The sequence below is a fragment of the Puntigrus tetrazona genome, chromosome 15, assembly GCF_018831695.1.
Source record: "Puntigrus tetrazona isolate hp1 chromosome 15, ASM1883169v1, whole genome shotgun sequence".
Classification (NCBI taxonomy): Eukaryota; Metazoa; Chordata; class Actinopteri; order Cypriniformes; family Cyprinidae; genus Puntigrus; species Puntigrus tetrazona.
The window spans coordinates 19,245,774-19,272,332 of NC_056713.1; the positions used below are offsets into that span (position 1 = coordinate 19,245,774).

The following is a 26,559-nucleotide window of genomic DNA, read 5'->3' on the forward strand; positions in this document are numbered from 1 at the left end:
TAATATTATTACAATGTATAATAACTTTTATATTTTAAGAATTTTTTTAAATGTACATTCCGGTGCAAAAGTCTTGGACCAACATACAAAGCTGGTTATTTCTATCTAATTTATTCAATTTTTTGTTGGTGAAAATACTAGTGACCACATTTGCACAGTTGCATAAGTCATTCCTGTAAAGTCAGAAACAACATTTATGAATGCATCCTTGCTACATTAACTAACAAGATGAAGGTGCTTTATCTGCTATATTATAAGATAAAATTAATGGATTTCAGAAATAAATGGTAAAATATAAATTTCAATCAGTCAGTTCAAATGTATGAATTTTGACAGTTCATTTGAATCATTGACAGAATTTTAAATATTTACAAATCCTCTAACTAAAATATTTACAAATGCTATTATTCAACAACAAAAAAAAGGGATATGATATAAAGATTTTAAACATACTTACTGTTTTTTTTTAAACGCTGTAAATATGTACCTGCTTTTTTGTGTTAGTTATACAGTGTTTTTTTATTATCAGAAATGCTTTTGTATTTGTGTGACGTCCACAGACACTGATGAGTGTGAAAACGGGGAGGCATGCTGTAGTCACTACTGTAAGAATTACCCAGGAGGCTATGAGTGCGGCTGTAGACCTGGATACACACCCAACGGCTGCACATGTGATGGTGTGTCTTCCTTGTTTGATCCTCTCTTAACCAAACCCTTTTTTACCATCCTTAAATACTTGCAAATTAATATGCATTTTACTTGTTTCCTCATAAATTGTATATTCAAAGTTTACTTAAGCGCATTTGCTGAATCACAAAAGTTTTTAATATGAATCTTTCTCTTCAGACATTGACGAGTGTGTATCCGAGACGTCAGGATGTTCTCAGTACTGTGTGAACACGCTGGGATCCTATGAGTGTTTCTGTCAGGTGGGCTTCAGACTGGACTATGACCAGAAATCATGCTTATGTGAGTACAAGTTTAACTAGCTTTATGTAATGTTCACTTCAGTCATTTAGAAGTGATGACCAGACTTCATAATGATATTATAAATCGGATTAATATTAATACATAAGAAGACATGGTTTTGTTATATATATTAGATTGTTTGATTACTTCTTATCTTATTTCAACTAGTTGTCTTTGTATGTCTCTGTTCTTTCCCATTTTGTTTCTAGCTCTCTATGAGAGGGAATTAGAGGAGGAGGAAGAGGAAGAGGTCGTAGGCAGTGAAGATGAGCCGGAGGTTCTACGTTTGCCGGACTTGCTATTTCGTCGCCCCCCTCAGCTTCTGCATTACACCGCTGCTTTAAGTAGACCGTATGACGACGACACATACACTTACGACCCAGAACACCCACAAAACCTTGAACAGAGAAAGGAGCTGACCGTCGTCAGCAAGATTAGTAAGAGAAACCCCAGAATGTTAACCTCAGCTGTGACATAAACATGCAAAGATGAGGACATATGAATATGTTGATCTCTCCGTATCAGTGTGTGAGGAGGGATCATTCGGTGATGACTGCAGTGTGAGCTGTGAGGACTGTGCTAATGGAGGAGTGTGTGCGTCAGAGAGGGATCACTGTGTGTGTGCACCTGGCTGGACGGGGGTCACCTGTAATGACAGTAAGCGTCTTTATTCTCTTCTATCACCTGAATAGAAGCTTTGAGGAAATGCATCTACTTTGTTAGGTTTATTTACAGAAAGAAAGACATGTCAGAATATCATAATACAAAAGATTATTTATTAGAGGCTAAGATAGCTTATTTGTTTCAGAGCAGAGTTATCATAGTTAACTAAAACTAATATCATAAAAATATTTTCATTAGTTAAAACTAATATTCAATGTATAAAATAAAAACTTATTTCAGGTAGTTGCTATGGCGACTTTTGTCATTTTAATTAAGTGTAACTTGATGTACTAAAAAAACAGAAATAAAAATGTGTAAAATATGTATAGACATGCTTAAAAAAATTGCAAAAGCACAATACAATAAAATTACGAAACTTGAAATTAAATTAAAATGAAGTGTGAAAAAATAAACATAAAAACTCATCATAATATGAATTAAAATTATCTAAGGGATACTTAAACACTGCTTCAAAGAAAAATCTGCATCAGGAAAACACAATCATACATATCTACATACACTAAATAAAAAAAGTTAATTTTGATGACTAATTATTGGAGTAAGTATAAAACCTGAATGCACAATATCATTAAATGCATGATCTATTTTTCCTGTTTTTCTTTTTCCGCTCATGTAACTCTAGCTGTATTCCACCTCTAATTACCTTTACTTTGCAGAAATCCCATCAAGCCCTTAAGTGGAGCAGTTCCATGATTCTAAGCGAAATACTTCCTGTAGAGACACTAATTTAGGTAGTTTATAACATAAATTGACAGTATGTTGGAGAGCTGCAGCCTTAAGAGCACCTCCACACCCATCATTGTGAATTCACATGAGTGTAGTTTGAGTTTTCCATACTGTCTCGTTTCAAATCCACCCTAAAATCAACAGAAAGTACAGTGGCTGCTGTATTTCTCCGTCTCCCTGGTTCCTTGGAGAACCCTAAACATGTATTTACTTTTGCCTTCTCTCTCTCCTTTAGCTTGTGCTGAGGGCACATATGGAGTTCAGTGTAACAGTCTGTGTGTTTGTAAGAACGGGGGCCGCTGTGACCCAGTGACGGGGAAATGCTTGTGTCCTCCAGGGGTCCACGGTCTGCACTGTGAAAACGGTACAGCACACATGCTTTATGTATCGTCTTCTCTTTTAACATCTTGCATTTTTCATTGGTTTTGACATTTCCTCTTTATCTCTACTGACTTTGTCATATTTCAGTATTCATAAGCTGTTTTTAAACGTTTGTAATGTTCCACCTATCTGTCTTCTCATGTTGTCTCATGGGCAAATAAGAGAGCAATATAAGAGATATTTCTCTTTTTTTTCCATGTCTAGTCTTTTCTATGCTTGTTTGCTACTCTGCAATTGTCTGTCTCCCTTTGCAGCGCAATATAATTATATATGCATTTTCAATATATTCACTTTTAAAAATAAAGAAACTGTTCATTTTTAGTCCTGTAACTGTTAATCATTTCTATATTATTACTTTGATTGGCCTTCATTAAGGATCCTTTCCTGTGGTGTAAATAAAAATGCACTACTGTTCAAACGCATAGGGCCAGTATGTTTTTTTAAGTAAGAAAATAATACTTCATTTAGTTAAGATGCAAAGTAAATGCATTTATAATGTTACACAATTATCTATTTCCAATACATTCTGTTCTTTTGAACCTTCTATTAAACAAAGAATCAGTTTCCACAAAAATATTAAGCGGCCCAACTGTTGTCAACTTTTATAATAATACAGGATGTTTTGTGAGCGCCAAATGATCATATTAGAATGATTTCTGAAGGATTATGTCAAATTCAGCTTTGACACCAGATGAATTAACTACATAAAATATAATAATTTACAATGTCATTATATATATATTGTAATAATATTTAGCAATATTGTTGTTTTTCTGATTTTCTTTTTTTTTTTTTTTAAACCCCAAACCATATTCTGTATTTTAAAATTCCAAAAAATCCATGTAGTGTTTAAAAGAGAATAAAGCATTACTAGACCATTCTTTCCCATTTTGTTTGCTCCTATATGATGTGTATGATCCAATAAACTCAAAAGAGTCTGCTAAATGATTAAACGTAGAAATAAATGCAAAGCATCAATCAGACTAACTGGAGCTCATGGGTTAAAGTTTCGCTTCCTCTTTGTCTGCCCTTGGCCTTACCTTGTCTTCGTCACATCCTCCATCAAACTCATCTCTCCCAGCTGTCATTCGTTACCCCGTCTCTGAAATTCCTCTCAGATTAGACCCGATAATTCTGTTGACAAGAGCTTGTGATGTAAAGCACCTTACGGAGTTCCAGATGAACATTGTGGAATTTCACTGATGTGCCATGTGATGTCATCAGGTTGTCCACAGGCTTTCTACGGGAGGTTCTGTCGGAGGAGGTGCAACTGCCCCAATAATGGACGCTGCCATCGTCTGTATGGAGGGTGTCTTTGCACACCTGGCCTCTACGGCAAATTCTGCCACCTGCGTAAGTGCGCTAAGATAGCATGTTACACTCAAAATGGTTACCTTAATCAATTTGAGCTATAGTCAAAAATTTGTTTTTCCACATCAGCATGTCCCAAATGGACCCACGGTGCGGGTTGCTCTGAAGAATGCAAATGTGTGCAGGAAAACTCTCTTTCTTGTGATCCACAAAAAGGCACCTGCATTTGTAAACCTGGTTACAGCGGTGACCACTGTCAGGGAGGTAGGTGATGGTTCTTCCTGTTCGAAACGGTTGTGTCTGACAGGCACATGGAGATATATGTTGTGTTTCTGCGTAGAATGTGATGACGGATACTACGGCCTTGGCTGCCTCGAGCGGTGTAACTGCACTGATGGTCAGCCGTGTGACCTTAAAACTGGAGAGTGCCAGAAGACGTGCCCAGCAGGATACCATGGAGAGAAATGCCAGCTGGGTAGGACACGCAAACATACACAAAGTCTGAGAAGGGAAGACTAGTAGTTTGTGATCAGTAGTGTTGGGAAGGTTACATTGGAAATATATTAATTACAAGTTACCCTATTTAAAAAAACGATTTCAATTTATTAAAGTTACTTTTCTAAATCTCTAATGAATGTTTTTAGCTGTTAATCATTTTGAAACATTTAAAGCAGTTAGAGTTAACCTTACAATATTATTCAACACTGATTACTGATTCCAAATCCTTTAGCATTTGACTTAAGATGATTTAGTAATCACTTAATAATCACTTAATTTTAAAGCTTGACTACCACAAAACCTGACTTAGCACTTGTTTTTCATTTGAGATCTTTCTGAGGTTGAATACAGACTTAAAAATATAACAACATAGCATATAGGATAACAGCTATGATATTGTTTTTGAAATCTTGAGGAAAAAACAGCTAATCTTAAAAAATATAGCATATACATAAAACTAAATAGTTATCAAAACAGTTATTAAAAAGCATATTTTCGATTATTTGTCTTAATCTCCTGAGACATCGGTATCTCATATTTTAAGGCAGTCGATGCAATTTGGGAAAGAAATCTGAATATTTGCAAAAATATTCAGATGTAACCCCCTTTGTAATCGTTATCTTTTTCATTAGTAATCTAATAAACAAAAATTTGCTGTAACTGTAACAGATGACAGCTACATTAATTTTGTAATCAAATTACATAACTCCAGTACTTGTTAACTAGTTAGTGATTTTCCAATACTGAATATTTTAAATAAAAGTATTTCTTTTCAGCAAGGATCTGTTAAATTGGTTAAAAATTAGTAAAGATATTTACGCTAAATGATATATATATGTATATATATATATATATATATATATATATATATATATATATATATATATATATATATATATATATATATATATATATATATATATATATATATATATAAATGTATTTTAGAAATAATAGGTAATAAGCTGTATATATCTTGTGCATTATTTGGTCAATATTTTAATATAAGGGCTGCATCGCCCTCTAGTGACTATAAGATGTTAGTACACAGAACTGCTTTTATGGCTCAGTTATTTTAATAATACAATAATATCTGCATCAGAAATCAGCTGTGATCTGTCTATCATCAGGCAATATGTCCTTTATAGAAAAATGTAAAGGAACAGATGCACTTAACATTCACACATGATAGCATGCTGACAGATGGAAGTTGCAGTCATTTCATGGTGTCAGTTGAGCTCATGCAGTAGCTTTGTGTTAAAGCGAGTCACAAAATAAATGTTCTATGCAGCTAGATTTATGCCGGACTTCTCTGTTCTTTTATGAAAATGATATATTATCGCATACTATGTGCGAGTGCGTTATAAATGGGTTTTCCTTCTCTTAAGAGAGAAATGAATGAAAAGAATGAAAAGAGCATCATGTTTTAATCATACTTGAAGTGTCTGTTTTAGTTATTTCTTTCTTGATCGCTTACATATATTTTTTTTAGATCTTAATGGCTTAAACAGATCGTGGTTTGGTCTTGCTAAAACAGGCCCTTTTATCCCATCCACGGGGGGGGATTGTGGGTAATTGAACTGAGCGCTTTACAGTTTCAGTGAAGGACAAGAAAAAAAAGGACTGAGTGTATACAGGATAGACAGCTCATCTGTTACCTGTCACCTCGTTTTCACCTAGCGGATTTTTCACCTCGTTTTCTCCGAACAAACATCGCGGTTTCTGTTTCTTTCTATGTGAAACTGGCTCATGCTTTAATAGTAAGAATTATTTACATTAATGGCAAAAGCAAAATTAGAAATGTGGTAACAATGATGAAAACAAATACAATAAAAAATAGATGTCCAACGGGACATTGATAGCCTTTGCGTTCTCAAATCTCACATCTGTATTATTTGATTGATTATATGCATTCAAATGAATAGTAAACGTCCTCTGTGTAGTGTGTGAGGCAGGTTTTTGGGGTGTAGGCTGTGCCAGTGTGTGCCGGTGTGGCAGTACCCCAGTAACCTGTGAGGCCAGCAGTGGGCGCTGTGTGTGTGAGGCTGGATACACCGGAGAGCAGTGTGACAAGAGTGAGTCTGTCCTGTTTCTTTCTCGTTCTTTCTTCGATTAAATGTTTGATTCTTTTCAGTGATGCTCTATTTAATCGGTACAGCATTTCAAAAGTGAAATCTGATGCCAATTAAGATGCAAATGCTGCCTCCTTGTGTCAACGTAATACAAGTACAGGCAAGTGACTGAGCATTATATTAATACCATACCAATGTACTACTCTTATTAGGTTTTAAGTATATAGTATGCATAATAGGCATGGTATGCTAAATAAGGAAAAAATAGGCATTTCATACATACCTACAATAATCGATCAAAGTAAACAAGAGAGTGCAATGTGTGAGATACTGTATCCCAAAATGCATTGCAGTTGATTTGAGCGTATATTTTCAGTGAAAATAATTATAGCAGTGTAGCAAAGTACTATCTAGAATGTTAATGAAAAAAAAAATAAATAAATATATATATATATATATATATATATATATATTGCAGTGCAGTATGAAGTACTTCAGTGTCATTTAAGCATTATATATTGCTATTTTAATATTTAATAATTTTTATAAGCTTTTAAAATCCAATTTTTTATTTATTTCTATTTAGTTTTTATTTATTTAATTAATGTTAATCATTTCAATTACCAAAATCAAATTTTGAGAGTTTAAGTCAACAATAACAAGACTAAAGCTAAAATTTGAATTGCATACTTCTTTACCAATAATTTCAGTTCACGTTTACCAAATCTGCATTTCACATGATTCTTGGTGTCAGAGTGTCCTGAGGGCCATTATGGAGCAGAGTGTAAACAAGTATGCGAGTGTGAGAACGGAGCCGAATGTGACCACGTCAGCGGAGCTTGTACCTGTATCGCCGGCTGGATGGGATCACACTGTGAAAAGAGTGAGTTACAAATGCGTTCAAATACAAAAATCAAAACATTTATTCAAATGCATATTACCTCTTATTTTCCTGAACATCAGTTATAAGTACTGTTTTCATACCTCTAATTCACTGGGGCCTCTTCTTTACGGGGAAACAGGAAGTCTCAATCAGTCTGAGAGGGCAACCCACCCATCATGCAATCTGAGTGTGTGTCTGTGTTTGAAATGGAATGTTTTTGATTTCCATTTGCTCATTGAAACGCTCACTCGTCGCACACAGTCAGGCAACTTGAAAACACACGAAAAAAGTTTGTTTAGTGTGTCATAATGACATCAGCGCAGGAAACTAAGATCATATGTTCAAAAAACTAGACGCAGGTATGAGGTTTTGCACCCAATGACCTGAAGGTACCGAGTCATATCTGCCTTCTAGTGGTTAATCTGAGCCACTGACTAAACATCTCCCAAACATACACACGCAGACACACCCTGCTGGATCCATGACAGCATCCTCTGCTTAATGAGACAGCCACATCCAGCTGCTGCACTTTATTGGAAAACCACAATGCACAGACATACACACAGTGCCAAACATAGAAGCAGAGTCCTATCTTAGCTAGAAAAAAAACACCACATGTAAACACACACACAATGCACACACAGGCAAACTGGCTCATACATTAACAGATTCCATGCATGTGGGTTTTTTTTGCATCATTTTTAGCAACACACACAAAAATTCAATCTACAGCCACATTTGACCAGTTTGCAGTCTGAATCTAATATGTTTAGATAACCAACTATTAGCCGACCTCAAAATAATAGCAAGAAAGCAACTATTGAGATGTCCTCAAGGGCTGAAAATAATCACACACTTACAGTACAACCAGTGTAGCCTATTTCACAATCAAGTGGCTCTTTTAAACCAATTCTTCTTAGCGTTATCGGATTCACAAACAAATAAATCTTATGATCTGATCCTTTTTAGTAAACCAAAAACAAACTGCATGTCTAACTGACAAACAAGTGATACTTAAGAGCTGATCTTTTTGTGTTGATTCAGACATATACAGTTCAACCAGTGTAGTTTGATTCACAAATAAATGACTCCTATGAACGGATCTTTTTTAATGAATCAAAAACATACAACGCAACCAGTGTAGACTGATTCACACAGACTGACCCTTAAACCCTTTTACCTAATTGTTTTTAGACATAAAATTTAAGTTTCCTGCACTGATGTCATTATGACACATTAAAAAAACATAGCTGTGTGATGAGTGAGTGTTTCAGTGAGCGAAAAGGAATCAAAAACATACTTTTTTTGCAAAGGCACAACCAGTGCAGTGTCACAATTGAGTGACTCTTTTGATCCTAAATTAGAGATTTATAATTCACAAACAAATTACGAGATGATCTTTTTTAAACCAGTTCTTTTGCAGTAAATCAAAAACATACAAGAGTGATCAGTGCAGTCTGATGTATGAACAAATTATTCTTTTAATAACCAGTTCTTAAATAGTTAATCAAAAACATACAGCGTGATCAGTGTAGTCCGATTCATGAATAAATTACTCTTTTAAAGACCCGTCCTTTTGTAGCAAAACAAAAACATAGAGCGTGATCAGTGAAGTGTGTTTCATGAACAAATGATTCTTTTAATTTAGCTCTTTGTGTTAAATTAGAACGAAACAAAACAATGACTCTCCTGAGCCGATCTTTGTCAGCGAATCAGAAGCATACAATGTAACCAGTGTAGTCCCAATCACTACAAATCTTGCAGAAAAAGATCTTTCTTGCAGAGAAAGGAAGTAAGCCAATGTCACTTCCTGTACCCATGTGATGTGGTTGAGGGAGCAATGAACTATCGTATGATAACCAGGGCTGACAGAATGGATCTAGATTCTGCACGGCAGGGGAAAAGAGCAGTAGAACTGTCCAAAATCAACCGAAATTGAACAATGAGCATTTGGACGGGGCAAAATCGGGTCTTAGGGGACCATTAGCGCTCCGTCTCCATCTGCATCAACTCCACCGCCATCGACTTAGACGCATAAAAGCAGATTGTTTTGGTTTATAGTGGACTTTTACATTCACAGATTTCTTCTTTAATAAATCAGGCTGTGACTACAGAGATCTGGTCTCCGCAGGCCCCCCGATTCCACCCTGTCCATTTTGGGACGTTTTCAACTCGGTAGTTCATCTGGATGTAGCCAGCAGTTCCACTTATGTTCCATAGGCTCAGATGTCTTCCATGCTTCTTAATCATACAAAGCGACCGAATAACAGCACACACACACACACACACACACACACACACACACACACATGGCGGGTCTTTAGCGAGCTCTTGAGTGCTATCATTGGTCTCCATCTCTGAAGGCCTCAGCCGTGAAACACATTTTACCGGCTGCAGCCGATCACAACCATCCGCTGCCGTTACACGCTCACGCACACGCGCTTTACAAGATCTTATCAGTCTGATGGAATACAAGACCGATCTCCTGTGATCGCGTGCATCTGTGTGCCATATGGGTGATTGTATGGATGTCTGTCTACACTGGAGCTCATACAGAGAGACTCCGATTTCATTTGCGTGCTTGTGTGTGTGTGTGTGTGAATGAAAAGCAGTAGCCGTGTAAGTGGAGTCTGTACAAAGTGTACTGTAGGTTCATGTTGGACACGCTGTGCTAACAAAGGCAATGTTACTAAACAAAAGCAAACAAAGTCACATATGCGTTTAGAAGAAACAAACTTCTAAAGTTTTCATTTGGAGAATTTGATCGTTGTCAAAAAAACAGACAAGACAATCAAAACTTTTTTTGTAAAATTAAGTCTTCTCAAAAATCAATAAGAGATCAATAAGAAATGTGTGTTTTTTTGTGCATGGTTTTTTTATGCATGCTTTCCAAAGAAAATAATATTTATGTATCATTGCTTGCTTTGTGTTTGTTCATCTGGCTTTATTATGGCATGCACTTTTCAAAATTTTGTAACATTTAATATTAATATTTCTCTACCTAGACCATGAACATGTGGGCAGTATGTTCTAGTTGTCTTAATATTGTTATTTTATTTTATTTTATTTTAATAAGCAAACATTTAAAGCAAGAAGAATTCATATAGCTGCTAGATTTTGTAGTAGCTTTAGGTTTTAGATATTCATAAGCCAAACATTTTATGTAAGCTAAATGAAATTTATTTACATTTTATTGTATTTTATTTTCCTAAGCAATAAAAAACGCCATGTTTTTGTCCAGGTTCACTACGATTTTTATGTGAGTTTTGCATAAATGAGTTCAAAGCCCAGGGTATATTTGCACAGGAGGCATATTTCTGTATCCAGACAGTGAACCTGTGTACTCAGCAGGTGTTCTGGTTTCCTAGAAATGTCTGTCTGTCTGTCTTCCTCACACACACGCTGGCTTTGTTGTGGTGAGGATGTGCCGCACATGTGGCGAGTGAGATCACGCAATTAATGCTGATGAGAGCAATTCGCACGCCGAGCGTTCGGTAGGTAATGAGACATGAAAAAGAAAGATGAGCGGGACGAAGGGATGAAAGATGGATACGTCCACGCGGATACTAGTAAAACACTAACCTAATTATATTCGAATCAGAACGCTGACATCCTGTTGGCTCTCGTGAGCGTGGCTTTCCAGTGATGTACTGCTCATTGCAACACACACACAGACACAGGCTGCTGACTCAAATCTCCTCTCCTCTCCTCCGTAGGATGTCCTGTTGGGTTTTACGGGCAGGACTGTGTGCAGATGTGCCAGTGCGGGAACGAGGCCCAGTGTCACCACATCACAGGCGCCTGCCGCTGCACCCCCGGCTGGGCACCGCCGCAATGCATTCTGGGTAAGCCGCCCACATCATTAAAACGGGGTGTGATTGGAGGCTCATCTCCGGCTGAAGGCCGCTTCCTCGCACAGAAATAACCCGACGATCTCTCAAACCAGATCACCCAAACGCAGTTTATCACCTTGGCCCACGCATTTCTTAAAGCATATGTGTTTGTGCATATAAAGATGGCAAAAAAAAGCCCCGGTGGGCTGCAGAAAGGTTAAATGTTGTTAATCGGCATATCTCAACTGTGTATGTTTTTGTTTACTGTGGAAGGATGCTTTTTAGGAGCGCTCTGTTTGCGCGTCTGTCAGTGTTTTATTAGGCTAAGATGCTTTTTAAAGAGAGCTCTGCGGCACATTGGTTTAGTACCATCTGTCTTCTCATGCAATCTCCCGTCAGTAGTTTAATAGATCAGGGGCCCAATAAAGATTTATCTCTCTTTCTGTTTCACTCTCTCTCTCTTTTTAATGAAGTGAGGTTTGTGTTAAAGATCCGTCTCTCAGAAGTTTTATTTTTACGTCTGGCTTTCCCATGACATGTCTTGCAGGGTAATCTCGACCGTGATGAAACCTCTCTGGAGTCGAGTGATGTTATTAGTTAGTTTGGTGGTCCTTTTTTTTGTAAAGAGTGCAAATCATAAATCGTTATTTTGATTTGCGTCTGCTTTTTCTCAATTACTATTTTATAGTTTTGCAGTAGCGTGCATATACTGAAACTAATGCAACCAGGCTAAGTCAAAATCACATACAGGCATCACGTAAACTGTGTTAAAACACATTTTACTTAAGAATTATTTTGTATTTGCCGTAGATATATTATATTATCTGGACAAAAAGTTTAGATATATTTATTTATTTAGTAACGCTTTAAACATTACCGTTCAGCAAAAAAATATATATATTTATAAGATAAGGAATCACTGATAAATTAAAAATGTATCGCACTTCCACTTTTAAAAATATTAAACATTGATAATGAAAATTATATAGTAATATATAATAATAGAATGATTTCTGAAGGATCATGTGTTACTAAATACTGAAGTTTCAGTTTTGCATCAGAAATCAATTACATTTTAAAATACACTATATGAAATATACTAAAACAGTTTAAATTGTAATAATATTTCACAATATTTGAAATTATTTTTGATTAAATAAAAGCAAGAAACTTTCAAAACCTTAAAAATAGTCCACATTTTTCAACAACAGTGCATCAGTATATGAATATGAATAAAAATAAACGAATGACAGTTTTGTGACATTACTTTTTTATGAACTTTTATGAACTTACTAATATGCTGTTAAACATAAGATGGGAATTTGTAACGTCTAAAATGTAATATGTGTTACATAACAGCATTTTTGCATTCCATTTTTAAAAGTTTGATTTCATTCAAACATGCGTTTGTGTTCTAGCTTGTCCTGCAGGTACATTTGGTCCCAACTGCAGTCAATCATGTGACTGCCACAACGGAGGGTCATGTGACCCGGTGAGTGGCCTGTGCAGGTGCACACCTGGGTGGACAGGAGCCAGCTGCCAACAGAGTGAGCTAAAACACGCACACGCACACAAACCTTCACACCAAAGCCTTTCTCTTATAGAAAACGCACACAAACATGTACGTCACCATTCGGAGACCCTATATACTCATAAACACATCTGTCTCTCTCTCTCACAGACTCACTCGGAGTGCTTTATTTGGCTGTAGTTAGTAAGATGTAAGTGATTATGGTGATTTATAGTGAGGAGTTTGTAAGCACTGATAGCAGCGATTCACATGTCATCACACAAATTACTGTATTCTGTCTCCATTACACACTGGAATGTTCACATGGGTGAACGCGGGCCACTCACTCTGCGATCCATCTGCTTTCTCTCTCACTGTCTGTATGTATTGTGCGTAGCCTGTGCATCTGGATGGTTCGGTAGGAACTGTGAGCAAGGATGCATCTGTCCAGGGGGCGTGGCCTGTGATCATGTGACGGGCAGATGTGGCTGCCCCGCAGGGTACACTGGGAACAGCTGTGAGACGAGTAAGATCACTCTCATTTCATTCATCCTACTGATTCACGAGGCATTTTGTAAAATAGCAAGAGCTACCTCTAAAACCACCTGTAAGACCATAACTCAGTACTCCATATAGACTAATATATATTTAACAGATACAATATAAACATTTTTCTATACACTGCTACTCAAACGTTTGAGGTCGGTGGGTTTTTTAAAGAAGCCTCTAATGGATGAATACAGTGAAAACAGTCATTCTTGTTACTGTTTATGTTTGTTAATATTATTACAATTTGTTCTCTGTTTAAATATATTTTAGAATTTAATTTATTCCTGTGATGACAAACCTGAATTTTCAGCAGTCGTTACTCAGTCATATGATCCTACAGAAATCTTCCTAATGCTCTCATCATTTTTTATTACTCTCTGCTTCATATTTTTGTGAAAACTGTGCAAAATTTTAAAATAGAATACATGAATAGAAAGCTTAAAAGAACAGTATTTATAAAATAAAATATAGAAATCATTCGTAACATAAAAAATGTCTTTAATGTCAATTTGGATATATTTAATGTACCTGTGTGAATAAAATAATGAAAAGAAAAAAACTTACAAAATATAAAAAAAAAAATACATATATAATATAAATGCCAACTTTTGATAATACATACATATATATATATATATATATATATATATATATATATATATATATATATATATAGATAGAGAGAGAGAGAGAGAGAGAAAGAGAGAGAGAGAGAGCATTTATATATGTATATTTTTTCTTTTCCTTATATTTATTCAGCCAGATACATTAAATATATCCAAATTGACATTAAAGACATTTTTATGTTACAAATGACTTCTATACTTTATTTTAGAAATACTGTTCTTTTAAGCTTTCTATTCATGTATTCTTTTTAAATTCTCTCTCTATATAGAGAGAGAGAGAAAGAGAGAGAGAATTTTTTAAATATAAATTTTAATTTAAGTTAAATTTTTACTGCAAAAACACCACAAAGAAACTTTTTTTAATATATGCTTTGTTTAATATATGTATGAAATACATTAGAGGCATTTTAAGCTATAAGTTGAAAAATCATTTTGCATCGTCTGTTAATTCATTAATTGTGTACTAGATTTTCCAGTGTTTATAATAACATACATTTTACGACAATTATACACTGCTAATCCTATAAAGTAGACTGTTTTGTATTGAATACTCGAGAACTAATGATCTGTTCTTTTACACATCCATTCATCTGAGCAGCTTAATCAAAATGAAGAGCCTAACATCCGTTTTTAATTTAAGATGACATTTTTTCATTTACAGCGGGGTTTCATTCCATTCATCATGCTAAAAAGATGTATAAACAGCCCTATGCACACTTCGTTCGCTTGTAATTCACATCTCCCTGCGTCTCTCTATCATTTTTACATTACGCATGCTGGGGTTTTGCTCCGTTACTCTCTTTCAACACCCGCCCACCCCTCTCACTCTCGTTCTCTCTCTCTCTCTGTGGATGTGAGACATCTGATAAAAGTTAGCGCTGAGCGGCCAACTCAAACAGCAGGCTTTGTTTTTGTCTGTGTAAGGATAAGAAGTCTGGAACAGACACGAACACACACACACACACACACACACACATACACTGCTGTAGACACGGCTAATGACAACAGTCTAATTATTCTCTTTAGTCTGGAGTCTGAACTTATCTCTTACACATGCCAGCAGGGTGAATACACAAACACACACACATTTATACATGAACATACACAGATCTGTGTTAGCCTCAACAATAAGGATGCCACTGATTCCAGGTGACAGCCCTATCTCTTATTCAGAGTTTTTTCACTACATGCTAGCTTGTTTATCGTTTGTGTGTTTTTATTTCTTGGAAAACTGCACATATTATAGTAATAAATATGACAATGTTAATGTACTTGGTCTTGGCGGAATACATCTGCTATGCTGCTGAATAGCTTCTGCTATTGGTTATTGCTATTACTGTGGATTATTGCTGCTGGTGCTGCAAAGAAAGACTTTGCTACTTCCAGTACACACACACCAATACAGTGCTGTGAGTTTTTAGGACATACTGCTGCTGCACAAAGTAGCATATATGATAACCCGAAGCGGATCTATGCAGGTGGAGCTGGGGAGGAAGCACAACTGCTCTTGTGAATGTACATTTAAATGTAAAGCTCCCTGGCTGCTTATGCAACATGAACCAATCAACTCGTGATAAATAGTTTAACACTGTGAATATCATTAATTTGCTAACCGACCCAACCTATTGTTGCATGTGTGTGTATATACACTATATTATGCAAATAATAGATTTTTGCCAGCATACTTTATATGTGACAATTAAGAATTATAATTTATAAATGTAAGCTTATCAAACTACATAATAAATATAAATAACCAACATAAAAAAAAACTATATAAGCTTGATCACCACTCCACCAGTCACCTAACTAGGCCAAGAAAACAGATTTTTTTTTTTTGTTGAACCCTAAATACACTCACATCACCATGTATTTCCATATAATCGTGTTTCAGTGTGTGTGATATGGATTTGTGGATTCATACAGCCTGGCTTCTGTCAGACACTCCAGACATATGTGAAAATGTATGAAAGTAAGCATGTCTGAATGACGTTAAATGAAATGTCTAGCCTCCCTTTCATATCGTATCATATCATATCTCCTTCCTGTCGGAGGCCTGATGCCTTTTCAGGAATGTGTCTAGACAACTTGACATTTTATGGAAAACCCACACACATTTTTAAAGTCATCTCTGCATGTATTGTGTCACTTTCTAATGTTTTCTCTCTCTTTCTCAGTGTGTCCTCAGGGCAGGTTCGGCCTGAACTGTTCTCAGACATGCACATGTTCTGGAGATCAGTACAGCTGTCATCATGTAACTGGGAAATGCACATGTCTACCTGGATACTACGGCAACCGCTGTCATCTGAGTAAGACATACAGTATTCTGCAGATCTCATTCTGATATAGATATTTATATCGATATTTGCAGATTGATATCTAGGTTGTAATGTAGGTCTATGCAACCAACCTAACAAACTTGTTCAATCGGAACCAAAAGATCATCTACAACTGAGCTAATAGATAATGGTTATATAATCATATACACTACCATTCACGTTTGGGGTCAGAATATTTTTTCTTGTAAGAAATAAACACTTATTTATGAAGGACACATTAAACGTGCCAGAAGTGAGAGTAAAGATATAGTTTTCTAAACATTTTCAAATAAACGCTGTTCTTTTGAACTAATTTTTAAGTCACGTTTGATAAAAGCATCTGCTAAATTATTAAACTTAACGTAAAAAATGTTCTATTTGCGAGAGAATCTTGAAAAAAAAAATCGTCATATTAGAATGACTTCTGAACACTGAAATCACAGGAACAAATTACATTTTAAAATAAATGCAATATTAAATGGATTTTTGATACTGTCACGGTGTGGTTTAGGATGAAGGAGCACTTGAGGAAATAATATTAATAACTTTTCATCTTAAACAAACTACATAAATGCAAGTAGACCAACAAAAAAAAAAAAAAAGCATGCATCTAAGGATGAAGATCAGAACTGAACTGAATCAAATTGGGCTTTTAAAGACTAGGTAATTGATGCAACTGAACAAGACACACCTGAACATAATGAGACAATTAACAAAGTGGGTCACACAGAGCACATGGGAGGTGAAAACAACAACAAAGGAGTCCAAATACGTGACAGGTACAAGAGCGTATTAAAAACATTACGACTTTTACTGACTTCAAAGTTTTGAATGGTTGTGTATCCGTATGTTGTTATGTAGTTATGTCTGATTACAATCAATATTTTTTTCATTGTTTTATAAATGTGCTAAAATTTAAAAAATGATCCCAGGATGTCGAGAGGGCACCTACGGCCCGTACTGTAAGAAGAGGTGTAGATGTGCCAACGGAGGACAATGTGACTTCAGGACTGGCTCTTGCATCTGTCAGCCGGGATACTTGGGACCCAACTGCAGCACCAGTAAGATCCCGATAATCACCCGAGTGGATGTGGACGTGTTAATTATTAGCCTATGCCAAACACACATCAGACATACATCTTTGTCTACGGTTATCATCTTGCTTTCCAGCATCTCAGGAGAGTGTAAAGTTAAATTGATAGTTCGCCTCAAAAGTGAAAATCCTGTCATTAATTACCCTTATGTCATTCCAAACCAGTAAGACCTTCATTCGTCTTTAGAGAACAAATTAAGATATGTCTAATTTGTATTTCAATGTTGAACGGAGGTCTGCGGGATTGGAATGACATTAGGGTGAGTAATTAATGACAGGATTTTCACTTTGGGATGAACTGTCCCTTTAAATGATTTTTTTTATGCGTATTGAAGCTTCAGTTGCATTCTGCTTTTCAAGCTAATACTAAAATGAGTTTTTTTCTCTATTTTTTCTCTCAGGTTGTCCTACAGGTCGCTACGGGAGAGACTGTGCTCAGGTGTGTTTGTGTGGAGAGGGAGGACAGTGCCACCCAGAGACTGGGAGGTGTACCTGCGCTCCGGGTAGAACGGGACCTTACTGCGAACAAGGTATACGTCTCTGTGGATAGCAGTATTATTAGTTCGTTTATATTGTAGTATTAGTTTTCATTTTAATTGACATTTATTAGCTTTATTTTCTAATTTTTTTTGCCAGCTTTTCTAAACTCAGCCATTAATTTCTGTTTTTTCTATATTGTTTGCGCCTTCACCCCTCCATGGTCTCTCCCTCCCAAATATACAGCATTCACATCTTCATCTTGTTAGGATGCGAAACCCATAAGTGCTACGATGACTTCATAAGCAAAACAACATCCAAACATTTTCACATCTCACAGTCCTGCACTTGAAGGCACTATTTGCCGGCCTCCTCCTGATTCTCTCCCAGGGCTTATTTACAATATTTAGTTAACAAATTTCTCCAGTTTCCTGCGTGAGGGAACTTGATCGCAGAGCGCCCTTTTCCTGAAGAACAGAAGCGAGAGATCAGATTGCTAATCTTCGTGTTTCATCACTCATCAGTGGGAATGGAACGGGACTTTCCAGGAGGGATTTTCTTAGCCTCCTCGAAAACGGAGCGTCTCACAGACGTGCTGCTGCTTACGTTCTGTGTGTTTAATGTTTACAGACGACTATAAGTAGCTGGTTCTCTATGTTCCGTGTCGGCGGATCTGCTGGCGGGGAAACAAATAAATAAGCAAGCGAATCAAAGCGATTGACTTATTGTTTTCCCAATCTAAATTACCCAAAGAAACATGATTGCTCTTTTGCTGCACTGCCAAATCAGACCCACTTTGCCATTGCACTAATGATCTAGAGCTTAAGTAAACTTGTATGTGGCGTGTGTGTTTGTGCACGTGTGTGTGGCTGTTTGTGATCGAGCGATCGCATGTGTGGCTAGCTCTTTAAACGCATTTTGAGGGATGAGAGGGCCTGTGCTAATTGTAGTAATTGAGGAATTCAGAGTTTATTTGAAAATAATGCCATCTGTGCTCTTGTTGTTACTGGAAGTTTCCGTCTGGAGCAGGACATAGTTAATAGATAAAACAATGAAGTGTTTTGCTTGAGGGAAAGTCGGCTGAATTTTTTTCCTGGTACAGTGTAACGATGAACACACTTCATGATGTAAAAAACAGTACCATCTTAATGATGTGCAAATATTAGCATAGAATTAACAGGTAATTTTAATGCACTGGTTTAGATGGCATTTAGGATGTCTGTAGAGTTTCTGTTGTCGAGATGTGGAATATGTGATATTATAACATGTATATGATTTAAAGAAAAAAGTTATTTAGGTAAGGGTCATATCTGAGGCTGTTTTACTGTATTTGACACATAATGTAGGCAAAGGGTATAAATCCATAACAACAATGCACCAAGCAGTGATAAATTTAACTACAATATACAACAACCTGTACTGCATATAAGTTGTATATGTAGTATGCATATATATATATATATATATATATATATATATATATATATATATATATATATATATATAATATATTATTTCACAATATTACTGTATTACTGTTTTTTTGATGCAGCCTTGGTGAGCATAACAGACTTCTTTCAAAAACATTATTAATCTTACCAACCCCAACATAAACTGTTGCCGTTTTTTTTCTGTTGCATTTTTTCGGTCATGCACTGTAGCTCAGGATAAAAATAAATAAATTCACTAAACTCACCAGGCCACAACTTCTTTTTTTTTTCCTGTACGAATTAAGCATGGTTTCAGGCTAAAATGAGATATCCATTGGAAATTAAGTGTTGACAGTATAATTTAGTGCTGGATGAGGATTAATCAGTGCTTGGTAAACCATCCTCATGTGGTCCAAATTGAAGACAGATCCAGGCGCCTTGCTGAAACACAAGAGTGTACAGATACAGCCAAGACACAACCTGTGTGAACTGCTACGCGATGAAACAAAACAACTCTTCTCGTAGTTATGCACAGATATTAAGCATTCGCGTTATGACGAATGATCGTTAATTGTGAAATTGTCCTCTGTGCAGTATGTCCTAGGGGGCGCTACGGAGCACAGTGTCGGAGTTTCTGTACGTGTGCAAACGGAGGCATGTGTGACTCTGTGAATGGGACATGTAGATGTGGCCTGGGCTGGACTGGGCAGCACTGCGAAAAAGGTAAATAAATACACAGCAAGCAGCTTAAATTACCAGGAATACAGTTAACACAAAACAACAATTCTGCGATTAATTGTTCACCCTCATTTTGTGCCAAACACATAAGACCTTCGTTCATCTTCAAAACACACATGATGATATTTTTTAATGAAATCAGGGAGCTAAATACATCTGTAAAACAGTCCATGTGACAGCAATCAGTTTTTCTACACTAATAATAATTTTTTGCGGGAAGAAAATGAAAATAACATAATTTACTCAACCATTCTTTTCCCTGGAGTTAGCCTATGTCTTCCGCCATTTTAGAGTACTACAACACATACGCATGCCTTAACATATTGGACCTAATCTGCCTTGTTTACGTCCTTGGAGAAAGCGTGCATATGTCTTCTGATACTCTCTAAAATGGTGGAAGATATAACACGGGGAGAATAACGGTTGAGTAAATTATGTTTTTATTTTCTTTGTATGAAAACAAGTATTCTCGTAGCGTCGCAAAACTGAAGTTGAGCCGCTGATGCCACATGGACATGCTTACTATGCTTCTGGTCAGAAAGCTCTCAGATTTCATCAATAATATCTTTATTTGTGTTTTGAATGGGTTTGGAACGACATGAAGGTGAATAGTTAAAGGCAGAATTTTTATTTTGGGGTCAACTAACCCTTTAAACTGTTTATTAGTGCTTTTACATTCTCTGTGCTGTAGATTTAAGTCAAATGATGATAAATAACTGAATGCTGTTCGTTTGTGCACGCAATAGTTTGTGTCCCAGGTCGGTATGGTGTGAACTGTGAGCAGGAGTGTGTGTGTCAGAATAACGGTACATGTGATCGCTTTACGGGATGCTGCTCATGTCCTTCCGGATACTACGGTCCCGCCTGTCAACACCGTGAGTGACAGACTTTGCTGATAGAATGCATTTTTTTGCTGCGCTTGCTGAAATCTGCTATTGTATGATCTGATATGTAACGGTTTCATATTTCAGGATGCCCAACTGGCTTTTTCGGTGAGCTCTGTGCTCAATCGTGTGACTGTAAACACGGGCACCTGTGTGATCACGTGACTGGACAGTGTGCGTGTCCTCCAGGTTATCAGGGTAACAAGTGTCAAAAACGTAAGTAATGTAAAAATTTACATTTGAAAGCATCATCAGCATGAAATCATACTTTATATTGTTACTGAGAATTAAAGCAGCAATTCATGAAGGAAACTTTTGTTACAGTCGCTGATTCAGAAGCTTTATATAGTCGGAATTGAACCTTTTTTTTTTTTTATGAATAGCCTATGCACAGCCAGCCTTGTACAGTCCTAGGTTCTTCCGTAAAATGCGTTGCACAAATCCGAACATCTTTCGAACTAATTAAGTGCATTTGTGTTCTCTCATCCCGGCCTGGATGAGCCTACTCCTTTAAATAGAATACAGAGACCTTAAGCTTTGCAGATCTTATACATGCACAAACAGCTACACACTAAAGAAAAAAAGAAAGGAAATTGCATCATATGACCCCTTTAAAAGCTTGAAAGCTCACTGGGCTGCAGTGATAGTGTTGATATGTCAGTTTGATGTGTGTGTGTGACAGGTTGTGATGATGGACGGTTTGGAGGTGATTGTGCAGAACTCTGTGAGTGTGACGGGGAACCCTGTGACCCGACCACTGGACGGTGTCTCTGTCCATCTGGAAAGACTGGAGAACGCTGCGAGAAAGGTGCACACACTCACAGCTTACACATGTTACGTGATCTCTCATATACTCAAACTCTCAAATCTTCATCTTCTCTTTCAGTTTGTGACAGCAGGTTTTACGGTCCAGACTGTTCTTTCCGGTGTCAGTGTGCACACAGAGGTCAGTGTGACCAGCGCACAGGTCACTGCTCGTGTCCTCTCGCCTGGATGGGACCCACCTGTGAGGAAGGTGAGGGTCTGTACGTGTGGGGGCTTATAAAATTGTCCCCAGGAGTTATGCTAAATGTGATCAAATATAATTAACTTTCAGAATTATTGTTGTTGAACTGACATATAATAAGAATAATAATAGTTATAATAATAAGATAATAGTAATAATAATAATATTATTAATAATATTTCATACATATTATATACCGAATTACATATTATTATGCAATTTAATTAACACAATCATGTCCATTACTCCACATTTAAATGAATAATTTCTCATTATTTAATATATATACAAATATAATTTGTATGTAATATAAATATTTCTAAACATTTTAAATTTTAAACATTCTAAACATAAAAATATTCTAACATTTTCTGCAGAAGTTAGATAAATCTCCTAAACCTCCTACAACAGAAAGAAAATGGCTCTTCTGAATGAATATAAATACTGTAAATATGGTGTGTATATAATAAATATATTTGTAATAATATCATCATCATTATTATTACTACTTACTATTACTACTACTACTACTACTACTACTACTAATAATAATATACTTTAATAGAGTTAATCAAGAGTCTTGGTCCATATGTAAGTTGATCATTTCATGTTATTAAATTAAAATGAAAACAAACTATATTTTTATTTTCAGAAATGTCTGCAGAAGTAAATCTGATAAAACATCCTGCAATATGAAATGAGAATAGGGTTATGGTTTGGGCTTAATCTGTAGTGCTAGTATATAACTATTAACTTTAAATAAAGAATAAAGTGTATGGTCTCAAAGTCAAAATGCTCACGCTGCTTCTTTCACTTCTTAAATCTCTCACCATCTCAACATCTTTCTTTCCCCAAATTCTGCTTCTCTCTTTATTTGCGTCAGTCACGACACAAACCCGAGCGTGTGAGCTCAGAGCGTGTGTGACAGCCTCAGTGTGCATGTGTGTGAAGGACCCCTGAGCCGTTAAGGGCCTCCTGTCTGTCTGTGTAACGGCGCCTCTCTCTGACAGTTATTTTAAGTGAATCACAGCAGGACACTTCTCAACGTGTGTGTAAGCTTTGTGAATGAGTGTATGACAGTGCGTGCGAGTGTGTCACAGTGGACCCATCCATGCGATCTCTAAACCTGTGCATACCTTAAAAATACAAATACATCTTTCACACCCGATTTTGTTCTCATCTTAACTTCCTCATATTGCTTGTTTATTGCACATATTTTATGGAGGAGTTTAGTTGAACAGTGCAATCTGTGATCATTTAGTCTCCCTCACTTTGTTAAAGAAGGAAATAGAGTGTAAGTGAAAAATACAATAAATAAATATTGGAATAAAAAAAACTATTGTGCATGAATATACAAATGAATAGAGAAATAAGTAAATAATAATAATATTATTATTACTATTACTGGTTTAATAATTTAGCTAATTAATAAATAAATGTATGATTAATTTGTATGGAAATAAATTACAGTTTCTTGAATCATGTATTAATCTCTTTTTTTTTTTAAATTTACATTTATTTTATTTCTCATTTCCTCTGTTAATAAAGTGTACATATTTTTCAACTCACATTTATTTTCTTTAAAAATAATGTAAATAAAGATTTAAAAAATCTTCATAGAAAACATGACCTTTACTTAATATCCTAATGACTTTGGCATAAATGGAAAAGTTTATCATTTTGACCCATACAATGCATATTTGTTGGCTATTGCTACAAACATATCGTATGACTGGTTTTGTGGTGAAGGGTTACATTTATTTATTTATGGACAACAAAAAATGTACTTATTAAAAAATATAATAATAATTTGTTTTATAAAAACTAGTTTGTTTTTATTTACGGCTGAAAGTGCAGTGCCTTTTGCCACGACTGTATTCACGAGATAGAAAACGTATCAAAAGCATTCATTACATGTTACAATAATCTCTCTATCTCTGTCTTCCTCTCAGGTGTTTCGGTAAATCATGTGACTTCCAAATTACAGAAGAGGCGACGGCGTATTTCTCACTCCTAATCCTGATAGAGTCCCCAAACACGCACACACACGCACACACACACACACACACACACACACACAGACTCCTGACATCCCAGCAGAAGCAAGTGGCAAGGGTTACTGAGTGTGTGAGGATGTATGTGACTTGTTATTATGGGTTTTTCCCCCAGACGAGCAAGCCACAGGAGAATTAGTACGAGGAAGCAATACCGAAATACACAGACACACACAAACATCCCCCTCTGGATGCACACAAGACCACTGACAGGCTGTCATTGAGAGTGTGAGCGCATGTGTATCTTTGGTGGAGGGACACATTATGGCTGTGACCGAGTGAATATTACACACAACATTGCGGACAAGTTTGATGCGACTAAAAAATGCTTGTTTTTTGCGTGCATGTTTGTGCATAAACTCGCTGTTTCTTATACGTCCCACATCAGACAATCGGCCGAATGCCCACCGAGCCAAGAAGCCAGACCGAACTTCTCTATTACAGGATCAGAGGGAAGGCTCAACCGCTCATTTCTATAATACATACCACAAATACACCACTAAAGTGGCACATCAGAATACAGCAACACTCTGGAGTTTCTGCCTTCCATACATGCCATACGCAGCCTAAAATTTACCTTGTAAACACACACCGACACTAAATTTAAATTTTTTTTATGACGCCGTCTATAAATTCCTCTTTTATGGTACTTTTTTAAAGCGATATGTAGCATGAATCTGGAGCGTTTGTGCTATAGATATTTAAATCCATCTGGTTGGCTCGTGTGAGTGTGATGTATGTCCTGCAAAGCGATTCCCGTGACAGCCTGACTGTAAATATTCACAGTATTGTTACCCATCATTGTGCCATCTGAGGTAAATTGTTAAAGTGGAGCTGTCTGACAGGATTTAGAAACAATCTGATGATTGTAAACCGAACAGACAGTTCCTCCAAAAGACGTCTTACACGACAAACAATCCTAATCTTTATAAATCGCGGTGCTTAGCGCTCGCTCAACAGTCTTTTACTGTAAAAAAAAAATGCTGTAAAAAGTGTTTTGTTGTTTCTCTGTTCTTCTTTTGTCCCTCTCAGGATGTTATCAAAGTAAAGTTAAATTTCGCTGTACAGTGAAAATATGTATTGGTGCTTAAGCTTAATTAAATATGTTTGTACAGAAAATGTTCATTTTTTATTGTTGGTCTTAAACTGTCCTGTTAGTTTCATTTTCCAGTTAAAAAAAAAATCAAAGATTTTTTAAACCAAAATATATTTACTTGAGAAGTAAAATGACTAATATTGCTTTCTTGTGTTTTTTTTTATTATGTGAAAAAATATAAAATTATACACTTTAATTCCATACTAAAATCTTTTGTTTAAACAGGAAGAAAGCTGAGAAAAATAAGCTTGTTTTCCATTTTAATTAAATCTAATGTTTGTAATATTTCAGAAAAAAAAATTGAAATATTATTTCTGCTAGTGGGATGATAGTTCCCCTTTGGAAAAATTAAAAACGGTAATTTAAAATTCAGAATTTAAATGAAAAGGGAAATTATTTTCTGACCCATTGACAGATACTGTTTCTTGTTTAAGCATAAACTATTTTATTTAGTTTTTTGCTTTTCAAGTTAATGTACCTTGTATAGATATTTGTATTGGAAAACAAGACAAAAATTAAATTATTACAAATTCTATTTGGCAATGTAAAGATTTTTTTAAAGCTCTAAACAGTGTACTGCACACACACTATTATTTTTGATCACCCGTGTGAAACGTGTTGTTTGTAGGACACAGATATGTAGGTAGAGGGTAGTGGGACATTGTTTCTCAGCACCTCTCAGATGGGAGGGTCAAACGTATCAGGGGTCACCAGCCTACACCTGTCAGTGCACCTGAGTGGAACAGGCCCTCTACATGCATGTGTGTGTAAGTGTTTGTCTTTGTCACCGGCGCCATCGTTGTAGCATTTCTCAAATGCAGTGGACCGTCACTGCAGGTGGGAGAGCCAGGCTGGGACCCCCGTGCCCTGACGCGCGCTGCCCGCCGTGAGTGATGGAAGCTTGGGGGCTGTCGGTGGATGGAGCCCTTGAGTCTGATGGATGGGAAGGGGCTTCGCCGGCCGCACCGTGTTGTGACAGCCTACAGATGTTCTCCAATAATGTTTATCAGCCCGAGCCTCCAGCAATGGATGACACACACCTGTTTCCAGTCAAACAGGGCTCTAGGGGCCATCCATCCACACACACACCTGAGTCCAGTCAAACAGACCGCCATAGCCCATCCATTCAGTACGGTCTGGGTGGCCGTGATACTGTACTCCAGCTTTGATCAGCGAACGGAAGGCACATATAGAGACAATCGACTGGACAAAGGTCCATCTTGTCTCTCAAGGTCTCTAGGACTATTAGCCCTATCACCTTATCATATACATATATATATATATATATATATATATATATATATATATATATATATATATATATATGTGTGTGTGTGTGTGTGTGTAGAAAATATTTTCTGTATATGTGTGAGACATAACTACTGTCTTTTACATGTACTGTTTTTTAAATGTCTATTACA

The 26,559-nt window shown here is 36.3% G+C and overlaps 1 protein-coding gene across 1 annotated transcript in view; it reads left to right on the top strand.

Annotated features, from left to right (window-relative positions):
- The window catches only part of megf6 (multiple EGF like domains 6), a 40,271-nt gene extending 15,136 nt beyond the window's left edge, over window positions 1–25,135 (top strand). The window contains exons 11-32 of the mRNA XM_043258367.1: window positions 561–677; window positions 847–969; window positions 1,179–1,406; window positions 1,495–1,626; window positions 2,615–2,743; window positions 3,985–4,113; window positions 4,201–4,335; window positions 4,412–4,546; window positions 6,513–6,644; window positions 7,396–7,524; window positions 11,241–11,369; window positions 12,776–12,904; window positions 13,265–13,393; window positions 16,220–16,351; window positions 17,293–17,421; window positions 17,855–17,983; window positions 19,955–20,083; window positions 20,845–20,973; window positions 21,070–21,198; window positions 21,665–21,790; window positions 21,869–21,997; window positions 23,941–25,135. Of these exons, the coding sequence (XP_043114302.1) occupies window positions 561–677; window positions 847–969; window positions 1,179–1,406; window positions 1,495–1,626; window positions 2,615–2,743; window positions 3,985–4,113; window positions 4,201–4,335; window positions 4,412–4,546; window positions 6,513–6,644; window positions 7,396–7,524; window positions 11,241–11,369; window positions 12,776–12,904; window positions 13,265–13,393; window positions 16,220–16,351; window positions 17,293–17,421; window positions 17,855–17,983; window positions 19,955–20,083; window positions 20,845–20,973; window positions 21,070–21,198; window positions 21,665–21,790; window positions 21,869–21,997; window positions 23,941–24,005 (2,873 nt within the window). The 3' untranslated portion in view covers window positions 24,006–25,135. The remainder of the gene's footprint in view (window positions 1–560; window positions 678–846; window positions 970–1,178; window positions 1,407–1,494; window positions 1,627–2,614; window positions 2,744–3,984; window positions 4,114–4,200; window positions 4,336–4,411; window positions 4,547–6,512; window positions 6,645–7,395; window positions 7,525–11,240; window positions 11,370–12,775; window positions 12,905–13,264; window positions 13,394–16,219; window positions 16,352–17,292; window positions 17,422–17,854; window positions 17,984–19,954; window positions 20,084–20,844; window positions 20,974–21,069; window positions 21,199–21,664; window positions 21,791–21,868; window positions 21,998–23,940) is intronic.
- Window positions 25,136–26,559: the final 1,424 nt, after the last annotated feature.